Source organism: Heterodontus francisci, chromosome 12 (genome assembly GCF_036365525.1).
Source record: "Heterodontus francisci isolate sHetFra1 chromosome 12, sHetFra1.hap1, whole genome shotgun sequence".
NCBI lineage: Eukaryota > Metazoa > Chordata > Chondrichthyes > Heterodontiformes > Heterodontidae > Heterodontus > Heterodontus francisci.
In genome coordinates this window covers 22,455,904-22,475,033 of record NC_090382.1, presented here as the reverse complement: position 1 = coordinate 22,475,033, position 19,130 = coordinate 22,455,904, and the positions used below count along the sequence as shown (strand labels likewise).

General features: G+C 43.4%; 1 protein-coding gene across 6 annotated transcripts in view; it reads left to right on the top strand.

The window, feature by feature from the left end:
• The window catches only part of tcerg1b (transcription elongation regulator 1b (CA150)), a 109,237-nt gene that overhangs the window by 65,912 nt on the left and 24,195 nt on the right, over positions 1 to 19,130 (top strand). For 3 of the 6 annotated variants that reach the window (XM_068043193.1, XM_068043191.1, XM_068043189.1), the window contains 5 exons: positions 919 to 1,028; positions 8,294 to 8,382; positions 15,645 to 15,802; positions 18,093 to 18,159; positions 18,573 to 18,708. In XM_068043193.1, the coding sequence (XP_067899294.1) occupies positions 919 to 1,028; positions 8,294 to 8,382; positions 15,645 to 15,802; positions 18,093 to 18,159; positions 18,573 to 18,708 (560 nt within the window). Of the gene's footprint in view, positions 1 to 915; positions 1,029 to 8,293; positions 8,383 to 15,644; positions 15,803 to 18,092; positions 18,160 to 18,572; positions 18,709 to 19,130 lie in introns of all 6 variants that reach the window. The other 3 variants (XM_068043192.1, XM_068043190.1, XM_068043188.1) reach the window with 1 other exon arrangement.

The window sequence follows — 19,130 nt, the reverse complement described above, 5'->3', positions numbered from 1 at the left end:
GATTCTTATTTTGTGTAGTTACCTTTGATGTGGCACCTCGTCAGATGCCTTTTGGAAATCCAAGTACGCCACATGCTCGTTACTTCCTTAAAGAATTCAAGTTTGAAGGAAGTACCTCAAAGTTCCTTTGTCAATTTCCAATGTTGAGTGTCTTTGCTCAATTAAAGTTGTAGGGCAAGTAGACCTGTATGTGGAAAAAAATGTGCCTTTTCACTTGAGTCAGAAGAGCCAGCAGAACCTGAGCCATTGGAAATGGAAGAGAAAAAAACAAAATATGTGAATTCCTTCTCTCCGAAAGATAGCATTTTCATGCTAACACATAGTTCCATGACCTCTATCACTTGGCTTATTGGAGGAACTTCACCGTTAAGCCAGGTTGTGTTCATACCTGGTGCTCTCACATGCACATTCTCCATTAAAGGGTACCTTGATAACTATAAGGAGTGGTAACTCAAATGGACACTGAGGATAACTGCAGTGGAAGCTGCTGGAATTGCTGGAGAAACCCAGCATCTTCAATAGTGCCCCTTTAGACTCTCAACGAAAGGCTGAGATCAGGTAGTTCAGCACGGACTGCGGGTTGAACCTGTGACCCTTTGGCCTGTGTGGTCTTGCGAAACTGGGTGGTGCCTACGTCATTAGGGCCATTGTCGGAGAGCACCAAGTGTTAATCATTATGTCTTCAGCTGACCACTGTAAAACCCTTACTATGTCAGGCTCCACAAACCAAGTGTACGTTTCAGTTTTTCAGTTGGGGCCATGTGTACTTTTGTTTTCAGCTTTAATTTAGTTTTCCATTTTAACCATTGACCAATTGCATTTAAAGTCAATACCAAAGCATGCTGAATTTCTAGTAGTTTTGCATGGTCCGGGAATAGATGCAAAACACTTAATGCTTATATTTTTTCTGTACAGTAGAGAAAGAAGTGGAGAAACCAAAAGAGCCGACCAAAGAGCCAGTAGAACCTGAGCCAATGGAAATGGAAGAGGAAGAGCCGAAGGAAGAACCTCCAAAGGAGAAGAAAGAGGTCTGTGGAAATGCTGTGTCGACAGCTTCTTAGGCCCCTTCAAAGGCCACTCAGGCACTTGGAGCGATTAGAAGCAGGAACATTTTTCCACCTTTTTTCTTATTTTTTTTCCCCCTCTCTCCCTAACCTGGGATGCTGAGAACAATCAGAGCACCCCTATTTCTGCCCTGACTGAGACTGGCTCACTCAGAAGAGACCAGTGGTCAAGCCTGGATCTCCACTGTTCTATATGGTTTGGTTATGAGTTGGATGACCAAGCAGCAAAACTTTTTAAATTTAACATTGGAATCAAAATAGGCTATGGTAGTTTAGGTGTTATGCTTATGGATTAACGATCCAGAGATCTGGGCTAATAATCCAGAGAATGAAATTTGAAATTCCACCATGGTAGTTTGCAAATTTGAATTCATTTTAATTAAAACCATTGAGCTGTCAGATTGTTGTTTAAAAACCTAACTGGTTCACTAATGCTCTTTAAGCTAAGCAATGTGCTGTCCTTGCCTGGTCTGGTCGAGATGTGAATCGAATGCAGTTGACTGTTAATTGCTAAAGGCTGCTTCAATTTCAATGGCTATTAATTCAGGAAGGTGGCCCATCGCAACTTCTTTTTTTTTTAGAACATTACAGCGCAGTACAGGCCCTTCGGCCCTCAATGTTGCGCCGACCTGTGAAACCATCTGACCTACACTATTCCATTTTCATCCATATGTCTATCCAATGACCACTTAAATGCCCTTAAAGTTGGCGAGTCTACTACTGCTGCAGACAGGGCGTTCCACGCCCCTACTACTCTCTGAGTAAAGAAACTACCTCTGACATCTGTCCTATATCTATCACCCCTCAACTTAAAGCTATATCCCCTCGTGTTTGCCATCACCATCCGAGGAAAAAGACTCTCACTATCCACCCTATCTAACCCTCTGATTATCTTATATGTCTCTATTAAGTCACCTCTCCTCCTCCTCCTCTCCAACGAAAACAACCTCAAGTCCCTCAGCCTTTCCTCGTAAGACCTTCCCTCCATTCCAGGCAACATCCTAGTAAATCTCCTCTGCACCCTTTCCAAAGCTTCCACATCCTTCCTATAATGCGGTGACCAGAACTGCACGCAATACTCCAGGTGCGGTCTCACCAGAGTTTTGTACAGCTGCAGCATGACCTCGTGGCTCCGAAACTAGATCCCCCTACTAACAAAAGCTAACACACCATATGCCTTCTTAACAGCCCTATTAATCTGGGTAGCAACCTTCAGGGATTTATGCACCTGGACACCAAGATCTCTCTGTTAATCGACACTACCAAGAATCTTCCCATTAGCCCAGTACTCTGCATTCCTGTTACTCCTTCCAAAGTGAATCACCTCGCACTTTTCCGCATTAAACTCCATTTGCCATCTCTCAGCCCAGCTCTGCAGCCTATCTATGTCCCTCTGTATCCTACAACATCCTTCGGCACTATCCACAACTCCACCGACCTTAGTGTCATCCGCAAATTTACTAACCCACCCTTCTACACCCTCTTCCAGGTCATTTATAAAAATGACAAACGGCAGTGGCCCCAAAACAGATCCTTGCGGTACACCACTAGTAACTAAACTCCAGGATGAACATTTGCTATCAACCACCACCCTCTGTCTTCTTTCAGCTAGCCAATTTCTGATCCAAAGCTCTAAATCACCTTCAACCCCATACTTCCATATTTTCTGCAATAGCCTACCGTGGGGAACCTTATCAAACGCCTTACTGAAATTCATATACACCACATCCACTGCTTTACCCTCATCCACCTGTTTGGTCACCTTCTCGAAAAACTCAATAAGGTTTGTGAGGCACGACCAACCTGTCACAAAACTGTGCTGACTATCGCTAATGAACTTATTCTTTTCAAGATGATTATAAATCCTGTCTCTTATAACCTTTTCCAACATTTTACCCACAACCGAAGTAAGGCTCACAGGTCTATAATTACCAGGGCTGTCTCTACTCCCCTTCTTGAACAAGGGGACACCATTTGCTATCCTCCAGTCTTCCGGCACTATTCCTGTCGACAATGACGACATAAAGATCAAGGACAAAGGCTCTGCAATCTCCTCCCTGGTTTCCCAGAGAATCCTAGGATAAATCCCATCTGGCCCAGGGGACTTATCTATTTTCACACTTTCCAAAATTGATAACACCTCCTTGCGAACCTCAATCCCATCTAGCCTAGTAGCCTGAATCTCAGTATTCTCCTCGACAACATTTTCTTTCTCTACTGTAAATACTGACGCAAAATATTCATTTAACACTTCCCCTATCTCCTCTGATTCCACACACAACTTCCCACTACTATCCTTGATTGGCCCTGTTCTAACTCTTATCATTCTTTTATTCCTGATATACCTATAGAAAGCCTTAGGGTTTTCCCTGATCCTATCCGCCAATGACTTCTCGTGTCCTCTCCTTGCTCTTCTTAGCTCTCCCTTTAGATCCTTCCTGGCTAGCTTGTAACTCTCAAGCGCCCTAACTGAGCCTTCACGTCTCATCCTAACATAAGCCGCCTTCTTCCTCTTGACAAGCGCTTCAACTTCTTTAGTAAAGCACGGCTCCCTCGCTCGACAACTTTCTCCCTGCCTCACAGGTACATACTTATCAAGGACACGCAGTAGCTGCTCCTTGTATAAGCTCCACATTTCGATTGTTCCCATCCCCTGCAGTTTCCTTCCCCATCCTACGCATCCTAAATCTTGCCTAATTGCATCATAATTTCCTTTCCCCCAGCTATAATTTTTGCCCTGCGGTATATACCTGTCCCTGCCCATCGCTAAGGTAAACCTAACCGAATTGTGATCACTATCACCAAAGTGCTCACCTACATCTAAATCTAACACCTGGCCGGGTTCATTACCCAGTACCAAATCCAATGTGGCATCGCCCCTGGTTGTCCTGTCTACATACTGTGTCAGAAAACCCTCCACACACTGGACAAAAACTGACTCATCTAAAGTACTCGAACTATAGTATTTCCAGTCGATATTTGGAAAGTTAAAGTCCCCCCATAACAACTACCCTGTTACTCTCGCCCCTGTTGAGAATCATCTTCGCTATCCTTTCCTCTACATCTCTGGAACTATTTGGAGGTCTATAAAAGACTCCCAACAGGGTGACCTCACCTCTCCTGTTTCTAACCTCGGCCCATACTACCTCAGTAGACGAGTCCTCAAACGTCCTTTCTGTCGCTGTAATACTCTCCTTGATTAACAATGCCACACCCCCCCCTCTTTTACCATCTTCTCTGTTCTTACTGAAACATCTAAATCCCGGAACCTGCAACATCCATTCCTGCCCCTGCTCTACCCATGTCTCCGAAATGGCCACTACATCGAGATCCCAGGTACCAACCCATGCTGCAAGCTCACCCACCTTATTCCGGATGCTCCTGGCGTTGAAGTAGACACACTTTAAACCAGGTTCTTGCTTGCCAGTGCCCTCTTGCGTCTTTGTAACCTTATCCCTGACCTCACTACTCTCAACATCCTGTACACTGGCACTACAATTTAGGTTCCCATTCCCCTGCTGAATTAGTTTAAACCCCCCCGAAGGGTACTTGGGGATTGGCAATAAATACTGACTTGCCAGTGATTCCCACATCTGATGAATGCCTTTTTTTTCTTTAAAAAACTCCAATATGTGTTTGTAATGAGTATCCTTTGTAATGGTCATTGTCAGTATAATTTTCTAATAAGTTGTTAGTCAGTGTCATCGGACAGCTTCAGTGTATTGGCATGAATATGCTATTGGGATATTCTTTATTTAAGTCATGTAATGTGCTTTTCTTAGTTCATCGTCTTGAATCGTTCCCACTCATGGTAATGAACACTAAGAACGTAGGAAATAGGAGCACAAGTAGGCCATTCAGCCCCTCAAGCCTGCTGTACCATTTAATAAGATCATGGCTGAACTAATCATGTCCTCAACTACACTTTCTTGCCTCCCTCCCACAACCCTTTACTCCCTTGTAGATCAAAAATCTGTCTAACTCAGCATTAACTATATTCAATGATCCACCCTCCACTGCTCTGAGGTAGAGAATTCCAAAGATTAACAGCCCTCTGAGAAGAAATACTTCACCGTTTTAAATGGAAATCCATCATTCTGAAGCTGTACCCCCAGATCTAGATTTCCCCACGAGGGCAAACATCCTGTCAGCATTTACACTGTCAAGCCCCTTAAAATCTTATGTTTCAATAGGATGATCTCTCATTCTTCTAAACTCCAAGGAATATAGGCACAACCTGCTCAAACTTTTCTCATAAGACAACCCCTTCATCCCAGGAATCAACCTAGTGAACATTGGGAACTGCTTCCAATGCAAGTATATGTCTCATTAAGTAAGGAGACCAAAACTGTACACTGCTCTAGGTGCAGTCTTAACACTTCCCTGAACAGCTGAGGCAAGACTCCACTACTTTCATACTCCATCCCCCTTGCAATAAATGCCAGCATTCCATTTGCCTTCCTAATTGCTTGCTGTACCTGCATGTTCACGCTTTCTGATTCATGTACGAGGTCACCCAGATCCCATACCATACAAACTAGGAGCAGAAGCAGGCCGTTCGGCCCTTCGAGCCTGCTCTGCCATTCAAGATGATCATCACAGATCTGTTTCCATCTCTAATTCCACACACTCATCTACACCCAATAATCTTAGATTCCCTTGTACCACAGCATTCTGTAGTGTCTCTCTATTTAAATAATCTGCTTTTCTATTCGACCTGCTAAAGTGGATAACCTCACATTTTTCCACATTATACTCCATCTGCTAATTTTTTTCCCCACTCACTTAACCTATCTATATCCCTTTGCAGCCCTTTTATGTCCTCCTCACAACTTGCTTTCCCTCCTATCTTTGTATTGCTAGCAAATTTGGCCACAATACACTCAGTCCATTCATCCGAGTTAGTAATCTAAATTGTAAATAGTTAAGGTCCCAGCACTGATCCCTGTGGCACTCCACTAGTTGCAGTTTGCCAACCTGAAAATGACCCATTTATCCCAATACTCTGTTTCATGTTAATTAGCCAATCCTCTATCCATGCTAATATATTGCTGCCAACGACATGAACTCTTATCTTGTGTAGAAACCTTTTATGCAGCACCTTATCGAACCCTTTATCCCCCTGCTTGTTACATCCTCAAAGAACTCTAATAAATTTGTCAAACATGATTTCCCTTTCACAAAACCATGTCGACTCTGCTTGGTTGAGTTATATTCTAAATGATCTGCTATTCCTTGTTGATTGAGTGCAGCATTTTCCCAATGACAGTCGTTCGGCTAACAGGCATATACAGCTTCCTGCTTTCTGTTTCCCTCCTTCGTTGAATAGGGACATTACATTTCTGGTTTTCCAATTTCCAGAATTTAGGGAATTTTGGAAGATTACAATCAATACATCCACTGTCTCTGCAGCCACTTCTCTCAAGACTGTAGGATGCAGGCCATCAGGTCCAGGGAATTTGTCAGCTTTAGTCCCATTAAGTTTATGAGTACTTTCTCTGTACCGATAGTGATTGATTATTTCAAATGCCCCCCTCCCTTTTGCCCCTTGATTTTCTGCTATTCTTGGGATGCTTTCGTGTCTTCTACTATGAAGACAGATACAAAATATTTGTTCAAACTCTCTCATTTCCGTATTTACCATTAATTCCCCAGTCCCATCCTCTAAGGAACCAACATTTACTTTAGCTATTCTCTTCCTTTTTATATACTTGTAGAAGTTTTTGCTATCTGTTTTTATAATTCTTGCCAGTTAAAACTCAAACAAGGAAAGTAGGAAATAGGAGCATGAGTTGGCCATTCGGCCCCTCTGGCCTGCTCCGCCATTCAACTGGATCGTGGCTGATCATCCACCTCATCGCCATTTTTCTGCACTATCCCCAGATCCCTTGATATCTTCAATACCTGGAAATCTATTGATCTGTCTTGAATGTATTCAATGTCTGAGCTTCCACAGCCCTTTGGGATAGAGAATTCCAAAGATTCACCACCCTCTGAGTGAAGAAATTCCTCCTCATCTCAGTCCTAAATGACCTACCTCTTATTCTGAGACTGTGTCCCCTGGTTCTAGACACCCTCCCCAGCCAGGGGAACCATCCTTCCTGCATCCACCTTGTCGAGCCATGTAAGAATTTGGTATGCTACAAAGAGATCACCTCTCATTCTTCTAAACTCGAGTACATAGGCCCAGTCTCCTCACTCTCTTCTTATGGGACAATCCTGACATCCCAGGATCAGCCTGATGAACCTTTGTTGCACTCCCTCTATGGCAAGTATATCCTTCCTTAGGTAAGGAGACCAAAACTGTACACAATACTCCAAGTGCAGTCTCACCAAGGCTCTGTATAATTGCAGAGAGACTTCTTTACTCCTGAACTCGAATCCTCTTGCAATAAAGGCCAACATACCATTTGCCTTCCTAATTGCTTGTTGCACCTGCATGTTAGCTTTCAGTGACTTATGAACAAGGAGACCCAAGTCCCTTTGGGCGTCACCAGTTCCCAATTTCTCACCATTTAAGAAATACTCTGCATTTCTGTTTGTCCTACCAGATTTCTCTTTTTTTTTTAGTCTGCATTCTGGTGTTAAGTCACATAAAATATTTTCTTCAGACGCGATGCTGATTCGGAGAGGCAAAATGAATAACTGCTGCCAAGTGTATTTCACATTTAACGCTGGCATAGTACAAATATTCCATCCAGCCAGCATTATGCTTCAATGACTTGCAGAAATAATATTGGCAATTCTGTATGATTTGAACTGCTTTTCACACTGCTAAAGATATTAGGTCAAATTCAGTATTGTGGCAATATGACTTTCACAGTCAGTCACTTTGAGCATTGGTGTCCACCCGAGCTATATGTGGCCCACAAACCCTGGGAATGTGGCCTGCAAGCCTCAACTGTCCATGGTACTCGAGAACTCCGATTTGTGCTCACATTTCTTACTTGCTGGTTTGTTCTTTTTGAATTTGGTGGGCCTGGAGATTTGCAAGGGACTGCTTTTAGCACTAATACTTCAATGGATTAATTCTGAATCAAAAGACATCTGGTATCTATAGCTTGCGAGAGATGCAAGTTAGTGGGCATATTCATTTCAATTTTACATCTGGCCTTTGAGGCTCTATGATAAGCACATATACTGCTCACAAAGATAAAAAGCCTGGACGTTCCTGTCTTGAGCATTAATCCATATCTATCTATACACAGTCTGATTGCCTATCTTTTTAGGAGCCAAAGGAGGAGGTGTTAACTGAGGAAGAGAAGGCTGCACAAAAAGCTAAACCTGTGGCTACCACTCCTGTCCCTGGCACACCATGGTATGTATGCAGATGTGTTCGGTAAGTTGGTACTGATCACTCTTAACTATTTATGTCTCTGTGTTTGTATGAAATTTAGAACTATCTGCAATAATAAATTAACTTCTAAACTGATCAAGTTGCAAGATCGACATTCTAGTTGAATTCCCTGTATGTTACTTAATATAGTTATGTCACAGGCAGCGGACAGATGGGACTTTCGCCCTATGAATCTAGGCTGGATTTGAAACCTTGAGATTGAAGGACAATCTTTTAACCTACCTTGACACCCAGTTTCCCATTAAACATCCATTGAATTGTTGGTTCTCAACTTTTATGTAGACGCTGAGTGCAGGACATCTGTACGTGATTTAATCAATGAGAAAATATATTTATACAATACAATACAATCTCCATATATAAATGCACAATTTTTGTTTGATTTTCAAACACTGAAGAAAATTGAAGTCTTTTTTTGAAGTATATAATTTATGCTTCCTGCCATTCCTGAATTGAGTTGGTAAGCCGTCAGGCTTACTTAAGTTGAGGCAATGTTTTAATTTGAATTAGACGGCTGAGATGCACTTTGGAGTTGCACCCAGATTTCATTCCGCTCTTCCCATGAAGATTGGGAACTTGCTTTGGGAAGACTCCTCGACTCCATGGCACATTGACAGGAATTCAGCCAATGTACAGCTCTGCCTGCCCTTTTATTTTACTTTAGTTTGGGAAAGCCTATCTAGCTTCATGTAAAGGAATACAGTTGTTTTAGAACTAGGACTGTTTCCCGTAGATGTCCATTCAGTGTTTGTCTCAGGGCCTGTAGATTTATGTTTTTAATTAGGATTAGGTCCCTGAATGATGCCATTTAATTTGTAATGTGTTATGTGGAAGCGATCAGTGAACTAAAATCTCACTCATAATCAGCTCTCAAAATGCTGAAGAAAAGCAGCAGGGAGTACTGAATCAGTGTGTTATGAGAAAGCCTGACATTTGCTTTCCTGCAATAAATGTCATCAATACACTGGCATCAAATTAAATGGCACTATTGAGGAGCTGTGTCCTGGTGAAAATAATTCTTGGAAATATTTTTAGTCTGTTCAAGGCATCAAGAGTATCAGTAAAGCGATAATGTTTTTTGTCCCTTGCGCTTTTGCTCCCCCTTAAGTTTGAAGTCTGAGCTAAAACAATATTCACATCAAATGTAGACTGACTTGTGTTTCACATGATGCTGTGTTCATTTATTACAGACTAATGTAAATAGTTTTTAAAAAGTTAATCAGTGTAGATTTGTTTGAGTACTGAACCTTAACCTCCGTGACCCAGTGGATCATTCTTTTTGGTGGGGGCTGTTCGGGAGGTGCAGGAGGAAAGAGTGGCCATTGAATCGCAGAAAACTAGTATGCAGTTGCAGCAGGTAATAAGGAAGGCAAATGGAATTTTGGCATTTATTGCTAAAGGAATAGAGTATGAAAGTAGGGAAGGGCAGTCGAACCTCTTCCAACGCGCCGTAGTTGTGAAAAAAAAAGGCGAACAGTGACGTCAGAGGAGAGCTGCAAGGTGTTTGGTTGGTGAGTAGCAGTTGTTAGAATATCTTTTTTAAAAAAAAGGTAAGTTTTTTTTTGTTGGAAAAGAAATCTCTGGTGATAAGGTGAGTACTACTAAAGAGTTTTTTTTTAAGGACTTTAGATTGAAGTGGGTAGAACAAAGCCCCTAGTATAATTAGTATTTTTTAATTAAGGGGATAACTAATTAACCTAAGGGTAAGTCATGACAGGAGAGCTCAGCCCCGTGATCTGCTCCTCCTGCGCTATGTGGGAAATCAGGGGCACTTCCAGGGTCCCTGACGGCCATGCGTGCAGGAAGTGTATCCAGCTGCAGCTACTGACTACCCGCATTACGGAGCTGCAGGTGGATTCACTGTGGAGCATCCGCGATGCTGAGGACGTCGTGGATAGCACGTTTAGTGAGGTGGTCACACCGCAGGTAATGGCTGCACAGGCAGAAAAGAGATGGGTGACTGCCAGACGGAGTAATAGGCGTAGGCAGGTAGTGCAGGAGTCCCCTGTGGCCATCCCCCTCTCAAACAGATATACCACTTTGGATACTGTTTGGTGGGGGGGGGGGGGGGGGATGACTTCCCAGGGGAAAGCAGCAATAGCCAAGTTCGTGGCATCACTGAGGGCATCGTGGCATCTGCTGCACAGCAGGGGAGGAAAAGGGTTGGAAGAGCTATAATGATAGGGGATTCTATCGTCAGGGGTACATATAGGCGTTTCTGTGGCCACAAACGAGACTCCAGGATGGTATGTTGCCTCCCTGGTGCTAGGGTCAAGGATGTCTCAGAGCGGCTGCAGGGCATTCTGAAAGGGGAGGGTGAGCAGCCAGAGGTTGTGGTCCATATTGGTACTAACGACATAGGCAGGAAGAGAGATGAGGTCCTGCAAAGTGAATTTTGGGAGTTAGGCAGAAGGTTAAAAAGCAGGACCTCTAGGGTTGTAATCTCAGGATTACTCCCTGTGCCACGTGCTAGTGAGGGTAGGAATTGGAGGATTCGGGAAATTAATGCATGGCTGAAGATTTGGTGTAAGCGGGAGGGCTTCAGCTACTTGGATCATTGGGATCTCTTCTGGTGCAGAGGTGACCTGTACAAGGAGGATGGGTTGCATCTAAACTAGAGGGGGACCAATATCCTTGCAGGGAGGTTTGCGAGTACTACTCGGGAGGGTTTAAACTAGTTGTGCAGGGGGGTGGGACCCGAAGTAGTTGTCTCTCCGATGAGATAGTTGAGGCTAATGTAGAGGTTAAAGCAAGCAAATCCAGTAGGCAGGCCGTGCAGGGGCAGGGCAGGGAGATTGGCAGGTCTGCTAGGCGAAACTGCATTTACTTTAATGCAAGAAGCCTTACAGGTAAGGCAGATGAACTCGGAGCATGGATCGGTACATGGGATTGTGATATAGCTATTACGGAAACGTGGTTGAGGGATGGGCAACACTGGCAGCTTAGTGTTCCGGGGTACTGATCCTTCCGGCGTGACAGAGGTGGAGGTAAGAGAGGAGGGGGAGTTGCACTATTGATTAGGGAGGATATCCCAGGGGGAATGTCCAGCGAGGCCATATGGGTAGAACTTGGAAATAAGAAAGGGGTGGTCACTTTGATGGGATTATACTATAGGCCCCCCAATAGTCAGAGGGAAGTGGAGGAGCATATATGTAGGGAAATCACAGATAGGTGTAGGAATTATAGGGTTGTAATAGTAGGTGATTTTAACTTCCCTAATATTGACTGGGACTGCCGTAGTGCTAAGGGATCAGATGGGGAAGAATTTGTTAAGTGTGTCCAGGATAGTTTTCTGACGCAGTATGTGGATGGCCCTACTAGAGAAGGGGCTACACTGGACCTCCTCTTACGAAATGAGGATGGGCAGGTGGTTGATGTGTCAGTGGGGGAGCACTTTGGGACCAGTGACCATAACTCTATTAGCTTCAAGATTGTTATGGAAAAGGATAGGACTGGTCCTCAGGTTGAAGTCCTAAATTGGAGGACGGCTAATTTCGATGGCATCAGACAGGAACTCTCAAAAGTTGAATGGGAGAGGCTGTTTACAGGTAAAGGGACGTCTGGCAAGTGGGAGGCTTTTAAAAGTGAGATAGGAAGATTTCAGGCTGGCATGTTCCTGTTAGATGGAAGGGCAAGGCTGGCAAGTTTAGGGAACCTTGGTTGATGAGGGATATTGAGGGTCTGGTCAGGACAAAGAAGGAGGCGTATGTCCAGTATAGGCAGCTGGGATTGAGCGAGTCCCTCGAGGAATATAGGGGATGTAGAACTACACTTAAGATGGAAATTAGGAGGGCGAAAAGGGGCCATGAGATTTCCCTGGCTGATCAGATAAAGGAGAATCCTAAAAGATGCTATAAATATAGTAAGAGTAAAAGGGTAGCTAGGGAGAGAGTACGTCCCTTTAAGGATCAGTGTGGCAATCTATGTGTGGAGCCACGGGAAATGGGTGAGGTCTTAAATGAATATTTCTCGTCCGTATTTACCGTGGAGAAGGTCATGGAGGCTAGTGAGTTCAAAGGAGGGAACACCGATATCCTGGAGCATATCAACATTACAAAGGAGAAGGTGTTGGAGGTTTTGAAGCGCATTAAGGTGGATAAATCCCCAGGGCCTGACCAGGTGTATCCGAGGATGCTATGGGAAGCAAGGGAGGAGATTGTTGGGGCCCTGGCAAAGATTTTTGTATCATCGTTAGCTGCGGGTGAGGTACCAGAAGACTGGAGGATAGCTAATGTTGTTCCTTAATTTAAGAAGGGCAGCAGGGATAAGCCAGGGAACTACAGGCCGGTGAGCCTTACATCAGTGGTGGGAAAGTTATTGGAAGGGATTCTGAGAGACAGGATTTATAAGCATCTGGAAAGGCATGGTCTGATTAGGGATAGTCAGCATGGCTTTGTGCGTGAGAAATCATGTCTCACGAATTTGTTTGAGTTTTTCGAGGAGGTGACCAAGAGGATTGACGAGGGCAGGGCGATGGACGTTGTCGACTTGGACTTTTGCAAGGCCTTTGACAAGGTCCCGCATGGTCGGCTGGTCCAGAAGGTTCGAACACATGGGATCCAGGGTGAGCTAGCAAATTGGATACAAAATTGGCTTGGTGATCAGAGGCAGAGGGTGGTAGTGGAGGGTTGTTTTTCAGATTGGAGGACGGTGACCAGTGGTGTGCCGCAGGGATCGGTGCTGGGCCCTCTGTTGTTTGACATATATATTAATGACTTGGATGTGAATGTAAGGGGCATGATTAGTAAGTTTGCAGATGACACCAAACTTGGTGGTATCGTGGACAGTGAAGAAGGTTGTCTCAGGTTACAACAGGATATAGATCAACTGGGAAAATGGGCAAGGGAGTGGCAAATTGAATTTAACGCAGACAAGTGTGAAGTGATTCATTTTGGGAAGTTAAACCAGGGCAGTACATATACAGTGAATGACAAAGCCCTGAGGAGTGTTGTTGAGCAGAGAGACCTTGGCGTGCAAGTACATAGCTCCCTGAAAGTGGCAACACAGGTAGACAGGGTGGTGAAGAAGGCATATGGCATGCTTGCCTTCATCAGCTGAGGCATTAAGTACAAAAGTTGGGACGTCATGTTACAGTTGTACATGACGTTGGTTAGGCCGCATTTGGAATACCGTGTGCAGTTCTGGTCGCCGCACTACAGGAAAGACGTGATTAAGCTCGAAAGGGTGCAGAAAAGATTCACAAGGATGTTGCCTGGTTTGGAGGGCTTGAGTTATAAAGAGAGATTGGATAGGCTGGGTCTGTTTTCCCTGGAGCGAAGGAGGCTGAGAGGGGACATGATAGATGTATATAAAATTATGAGAGGCATAGATAGGGTAGATAGCCAGAGTCTGTTTCCCATGGTAGGGGTGACTAAAACTAGAGGGCATAGATTTAAGGTGAGAGGGAGGAGGTTTAAAGGGGATCAAAGGGGTAAATTTTTCACACAAAGAATAGTGGAATGAGCTGCCTGAGGAGGTGATGGAGGCAGGAACAGTAGCGACATTTATGAGGCATTTGGACAGGTACTTGATTGCGCAAGGCATGGAGGGATATGGAATTAATGCAGGCAGGTGGGATTAGTATAGATTGGCACAGTGGCAAAGTGGTTATCACTGCAGCCTTACAGCTCCAGCAACCTGGGTTCGATTCTGGGTGCTGCCTATGTGGAGTTTGCAAGTTCTCCCTGTGATCGCGTGGGTTTCCACCGGGTGCTCCAGTTTCCTCCCACAGCCAAAGACTTGCAGGTTGATAGGTAAATTGGCCACCTAGTGTAGGTAGGTGGTAGGAGAATGGTGGGGATGTGGTAGAGAATATGGGGTTAATCTAGGATTAGTATAAATGGGTGGTTGTTGGTCGGCACAGACTCAGTGGGCCGAAGGGCCTGTTTCTATGCTATACGACTCTATGATTCTATAAGTGTTGCTGCAACTGTACAAGGCATTAGTGAGACCGCACCTGGAGTACTGTGTACAGTTTTGGTCCAGTTTTGGAGGCAGTTCAGAGAAGGTTCACAAGATTGATTCCAGGGATGAGGGGTTTATCTTATGAAGAGAGATTGAGCAGTTTAGGCCTTTACTCTCTCGGGTTTAGAAGAATGAGAGGAGATCTAATTGAGGTATATAAGATGGTTAAGGGGATTGACAAAATTGGCATCGAGAGGATGTTTCCTCTGGTGGGGCAGTCTCGAACGAGAAGTCACAGTTTTAGGATAAGGGGTAGCAGATTTAAAACTGAGATGAGGAGAAATTTCTTCTCTCAAATGGTCTTGCGTCTGTGAAATTCACTATCCAGAGTGCGGTTGGTGCCGGGACATTGACTAAATTTAAGGAGGAGATAGACAGATTTTTATTTTGTAATGGGTTGAAGGGTTGTGGAGAACGGGCAGGAAAGTGGAGTTGAGGCTGCGATGAGATCAGCCATGATCGTATTGAATGGCGGAGCAGGCTTGAGGGGCTGAATTGCTTACTCCTGCTCCTATTTCTTATGTTCAGCAGCCAGTGAAAGATAGAGCAGCAAAACCCTCCACCAAATCTCTGGCCATTGAGCAAGTCAGCAGTAGAAAATAATGAAAAAACACTGTTATGCTGCCAGTAGATGGTGCTGGGTACTTTATTTACAAAATACAAAACCACTTTCTTAAAAATTATTACATTCCTAATATGGATTGTACCTTCAGCAATCCTTGGATCGTTTCCCCATCTCACAACCCATCTTCTGCAGTTAGTCTTGTTAGTATGATCTCCTTCTCTCATCTCCACTTTCCAAGTTCACCCTGCCACAGTTTATTTTTATCTATCTCTATTGATGTCATGATTGTTAAAGATTTCCTCCATTGCTCATCTTAAGCTGCAAATTTATCATTTTACTCGAGGTTTTCCTCACTGTGTTGAAATGAAGTGTCTTTGCTATGTCTTCCACTCCAGTTACTTCTTTCCCAGGACTTCAAAACTTTTGAACAACTTTATTTTCTCTTTTTCCTTTGTCTTACAATCTTCACACTTACAAAACCCAAGCTTGATGTTGCCTGCTCACTGTTTCTTGAATCACATCATCTTTTCTGCACTTTTCAACTTTTGATAGCTTGCACTATGGGACTCTGCTCTTCATGTCGATTTCTTTGGTTTGAAAAGATCTGACTGATGCTAGACAGAGACAAACCAGAGCAATGATGGGTATTTATCAGCCACTTATTTGATCATCAAACTTTTCATTGGCATTTCAGGTGTGTTGTGTGGACTGGTGATGAGCGGGTATTTTACTATAACCCCACAACTCGTTTGTCCATGTGGGATAGGCCGGATGAATTGGTTGGAAGAGCGGACGTCGACAAAATTATCCAGGAGCCTCCTCACAAAAAGTCTGAGAATGAGAAGAAACCTGGTAAGCGATCCTAATCGTTGTATGGATTATTATTGCGGCATTATCTCTGACATAACACCAGTCTTTACTGCTGTGCTCTTTTTTTCTTTGACTGGCAATTTGAATTATTTCCTAAGTCACTGCGTGCTTCAAGTCATGACTGCAAGTACTTGGATAACATTTGTGTGGGTTTTTTAATTAAATATCCAAGATTCTAAAATGGGGTGACCTGGTAGAAAGAGTGCCCTCTGAAGAACATGGTCATTGCTTTTTGAGTCTGATTCACCAGTGTTGTTTTCACATGTGTGCTGTGGATACTCAACTCTACCTCACGACTACTTCTCTTGACTCCTCTGTTGAGAAATTGTCAGACTGCTTATCCGACATCCAGTACTGGATGAGCAGAAATTTTCTTCAATTAAATATTGGGAAGATCGAAGCCATTGTTTTCCAACCCCACTCTAAACTCCTTTCTTTAACTACCGACTCCATTGCTCTCCCTGGCTGAGATTAAGCCAGTCTGTTCCAACCTTGATCCCAAGATGAGCTTCTGACCTGATATTTGTGTTATCACTAAGAGTGCCCAGTTCCACCTCTCTAACTTCACCCCTGTCTCAGATCGTCTGCTGCTGAAACCTTCATTCAAGCCATCGTTCCCTCTAGACTTGACTATTCCAACATACTCCTAACTGGTCTCCCAAATTCCACTCCATAAGCTTGGGGTCATCCAAAACTCTGCTGCCCTTGTCTTAACTCTCGTCAGGTCCCGTTCCCCTATCACCCCTGTGCTCGCTGACCGATATTGGCTTCCAGTCAAAGAACATCTTGATTTTGAAGTTCTCCTTGTTTTCAAATCCCTCCATAGCCTCGCTTCTCCCTATATCTGTAATCTCCTCCAACTCCACAACCCTCCAACATATCTGCACTTTCCAATTCTGGCCTCTTGTGCATCCCTAATATTAATCGCTCCACCATTGGTGGCTGTACCTTCTGTTGCCTCGATTCTAAGCTCTGGAATACCTGCTGTGCACCTCTCTGCCTTTGCACCTCACTTTCCTCCTTTAAAACACTCTTGGTGACGAGCAGGTGAGAAAGAGGTCTAGGGGTCCCTTTCAGCCTTCACCTGGTCTTACTGTAACAGGGTTTAATTTTAAACAGTGTTTTTAGGTCCCCTTGGTGAATCCTTGTTCACCACTTTCCAATTATAAGGTGAAGAAATGAGCACAAACAGGCTTTCTTAGGTTTAAAGAAGAAAGGTGAAATTTATTGAAACTTGAACTCTAATTTGGTTAACGCTTACGGATGTACGACGTGCCCACGCTAGCATGCATACGCGATATACACGTGCAGATAGGGACAGAAAAGAGCCGAAGAGAAATGCAGTGGAGAGGTTTGAGGCAATATCTGAAGAGTTTCTTGTTACTGTGCTTCAAGCTCACTGTAGCGTCTTTTTGTAGGTAGTTCTTGCTTTTCATTGGGGCCCAGTATTATTCTTAAACCTTGTTCGCTGTAGGAGACCTTTCTCTCTTGGGGTTCATGTGTCTTCAATGGATTCCAAAGCTGGTGAGAAAGAGATGGGAGCAGACAAGAGAGAGATGTTTTCAAGCACTGTTTCTCCAATTTAAAACTCTCAGTTCAAAACTCTGCAACAGCCAGTTAGTCATGTGACTCAACTGGTCTGACCACGTCTGTTCTGTGTATTGGGAACAGGGAGTGGTTCCAACACTGTCTTCTGGTATGCAGAAATGTCTTTCCAGCTAGGGGCCTGGTAACTCCTTGTAATAGACCCTCTTTTCTTCCCAGCAACAATTTGAAGTTTAATGTCCATGTGATGAAATTAATGTGCCTCGTTCTTGGCAGGTGGGGGCCTGCATGACACACTCCTTAAAACCTCTGACCAAGCTTTTGGTCATCTGACCTAATATTTCCTTATATGGCTTGGTGTCATACTTTGTTTTATAAGGCACCTTCGGACATTTTATTAGGTTAAAGTCGCTATATAAATATAACTTCTTGTTGATGTTAATAGATCGCTGTTTACCATTCTAGAGTGTGGGCCTTGAGTGGTCCAAAGTTTTGATTTAAATTGAGTAGTGAAGGTACAAATTCACATTAATTTAGATTAAAATATCAGTTTCTCAACACTGACATTTGTTTAAGGTACAAATTTACTTGAAGTTTAGCATGAATTGCTATACCTAAGGACTTAATAGTTTATTTGCAATTAAGCTTTTGATTTAATTTTGGTTGTGTAAATGAGACAGACAAGTTGTCTATTTTTCTATTTTAAAATATTTCCCTTTTTATTCAGTGAAAGAGGAGGCTGAGCCCCTAGAAGATGAATATGATGATGAACCGATTAAAGCAAAAAAGCGAAAGTGAGTAATGTAAAGCCTGAAAAATCTTCCCTATGTAGGACATCTTCAAAGATTTGTCTGCTGATCATTTTATTCATATAGTTGGGATGCAATATGTTAAAAGTAGTTTTTTATTTGAAAGCAGATATATAAATAATTTTAAACACTCCTACATAATATAATTCTAGTCTTCTCCCTTCCTGAAAGCACTAATTCATGCTAGCTACACTTATGCCAGCTGCCCTCCAGTTATCTCACCGAAGTGGCCAAATATTCGCATGTGAATGCTGGGTGGACTGCACTAGCTTTCTCTGGTCCCATGCATTGCTACATTTTATAACTACTGAACTGCTGTAAATGGCAAAAGAAAAATTTTTTCTGTTCTTTCGGGTTGTGAAGTGTGTCTTTTTTTTTGATGTCTAAAACTATTGCAGGAAGGATGATCTCAAAGATCCAGAGTCTGAGAAGGAGGCAGCTATGGAAGCTGAAATCAAAGCTGCCCGGGAGAGGGCCATTGTTCCTCTGGAGTCTCGCATGAAACAGTTCCGGGATATGCTGCTGGAAAGAGGGGTAAGGACTGATGTGGGTTGTCTCTTTTTATACAAGACTTGGAAAATTTATAGTGACTGAAGTTCCCTTTTTATTGCTGCAGTTACTGATTAGATTCTTGTCCATAGGTGAATTGATGAGCCATTTATGTTCAGCTGGCAGTGAAATCCAATCAATTCTTGTTCCTTAGGTACTCGACTCAAAACATACCAGTCAGGTGTTTTGTGAAATCTGTGCTCCAAGTTGCGTAAACCTAGTTTCCTATTGTAAGGACATCTTGAAAATTCAGATTATTTTAAGTGAATTTAGAAATAATTTCAGAGTTCATCGTGTTTGTTGCTGTCTCTCCTCATTTTTATTTGTGGATTGGGGAGAACGGGGTGTGATGGCATGGTGGAATAATATTTGTGCTGATCCTACTGAGGGAGTTTGGTGTGGCAGAA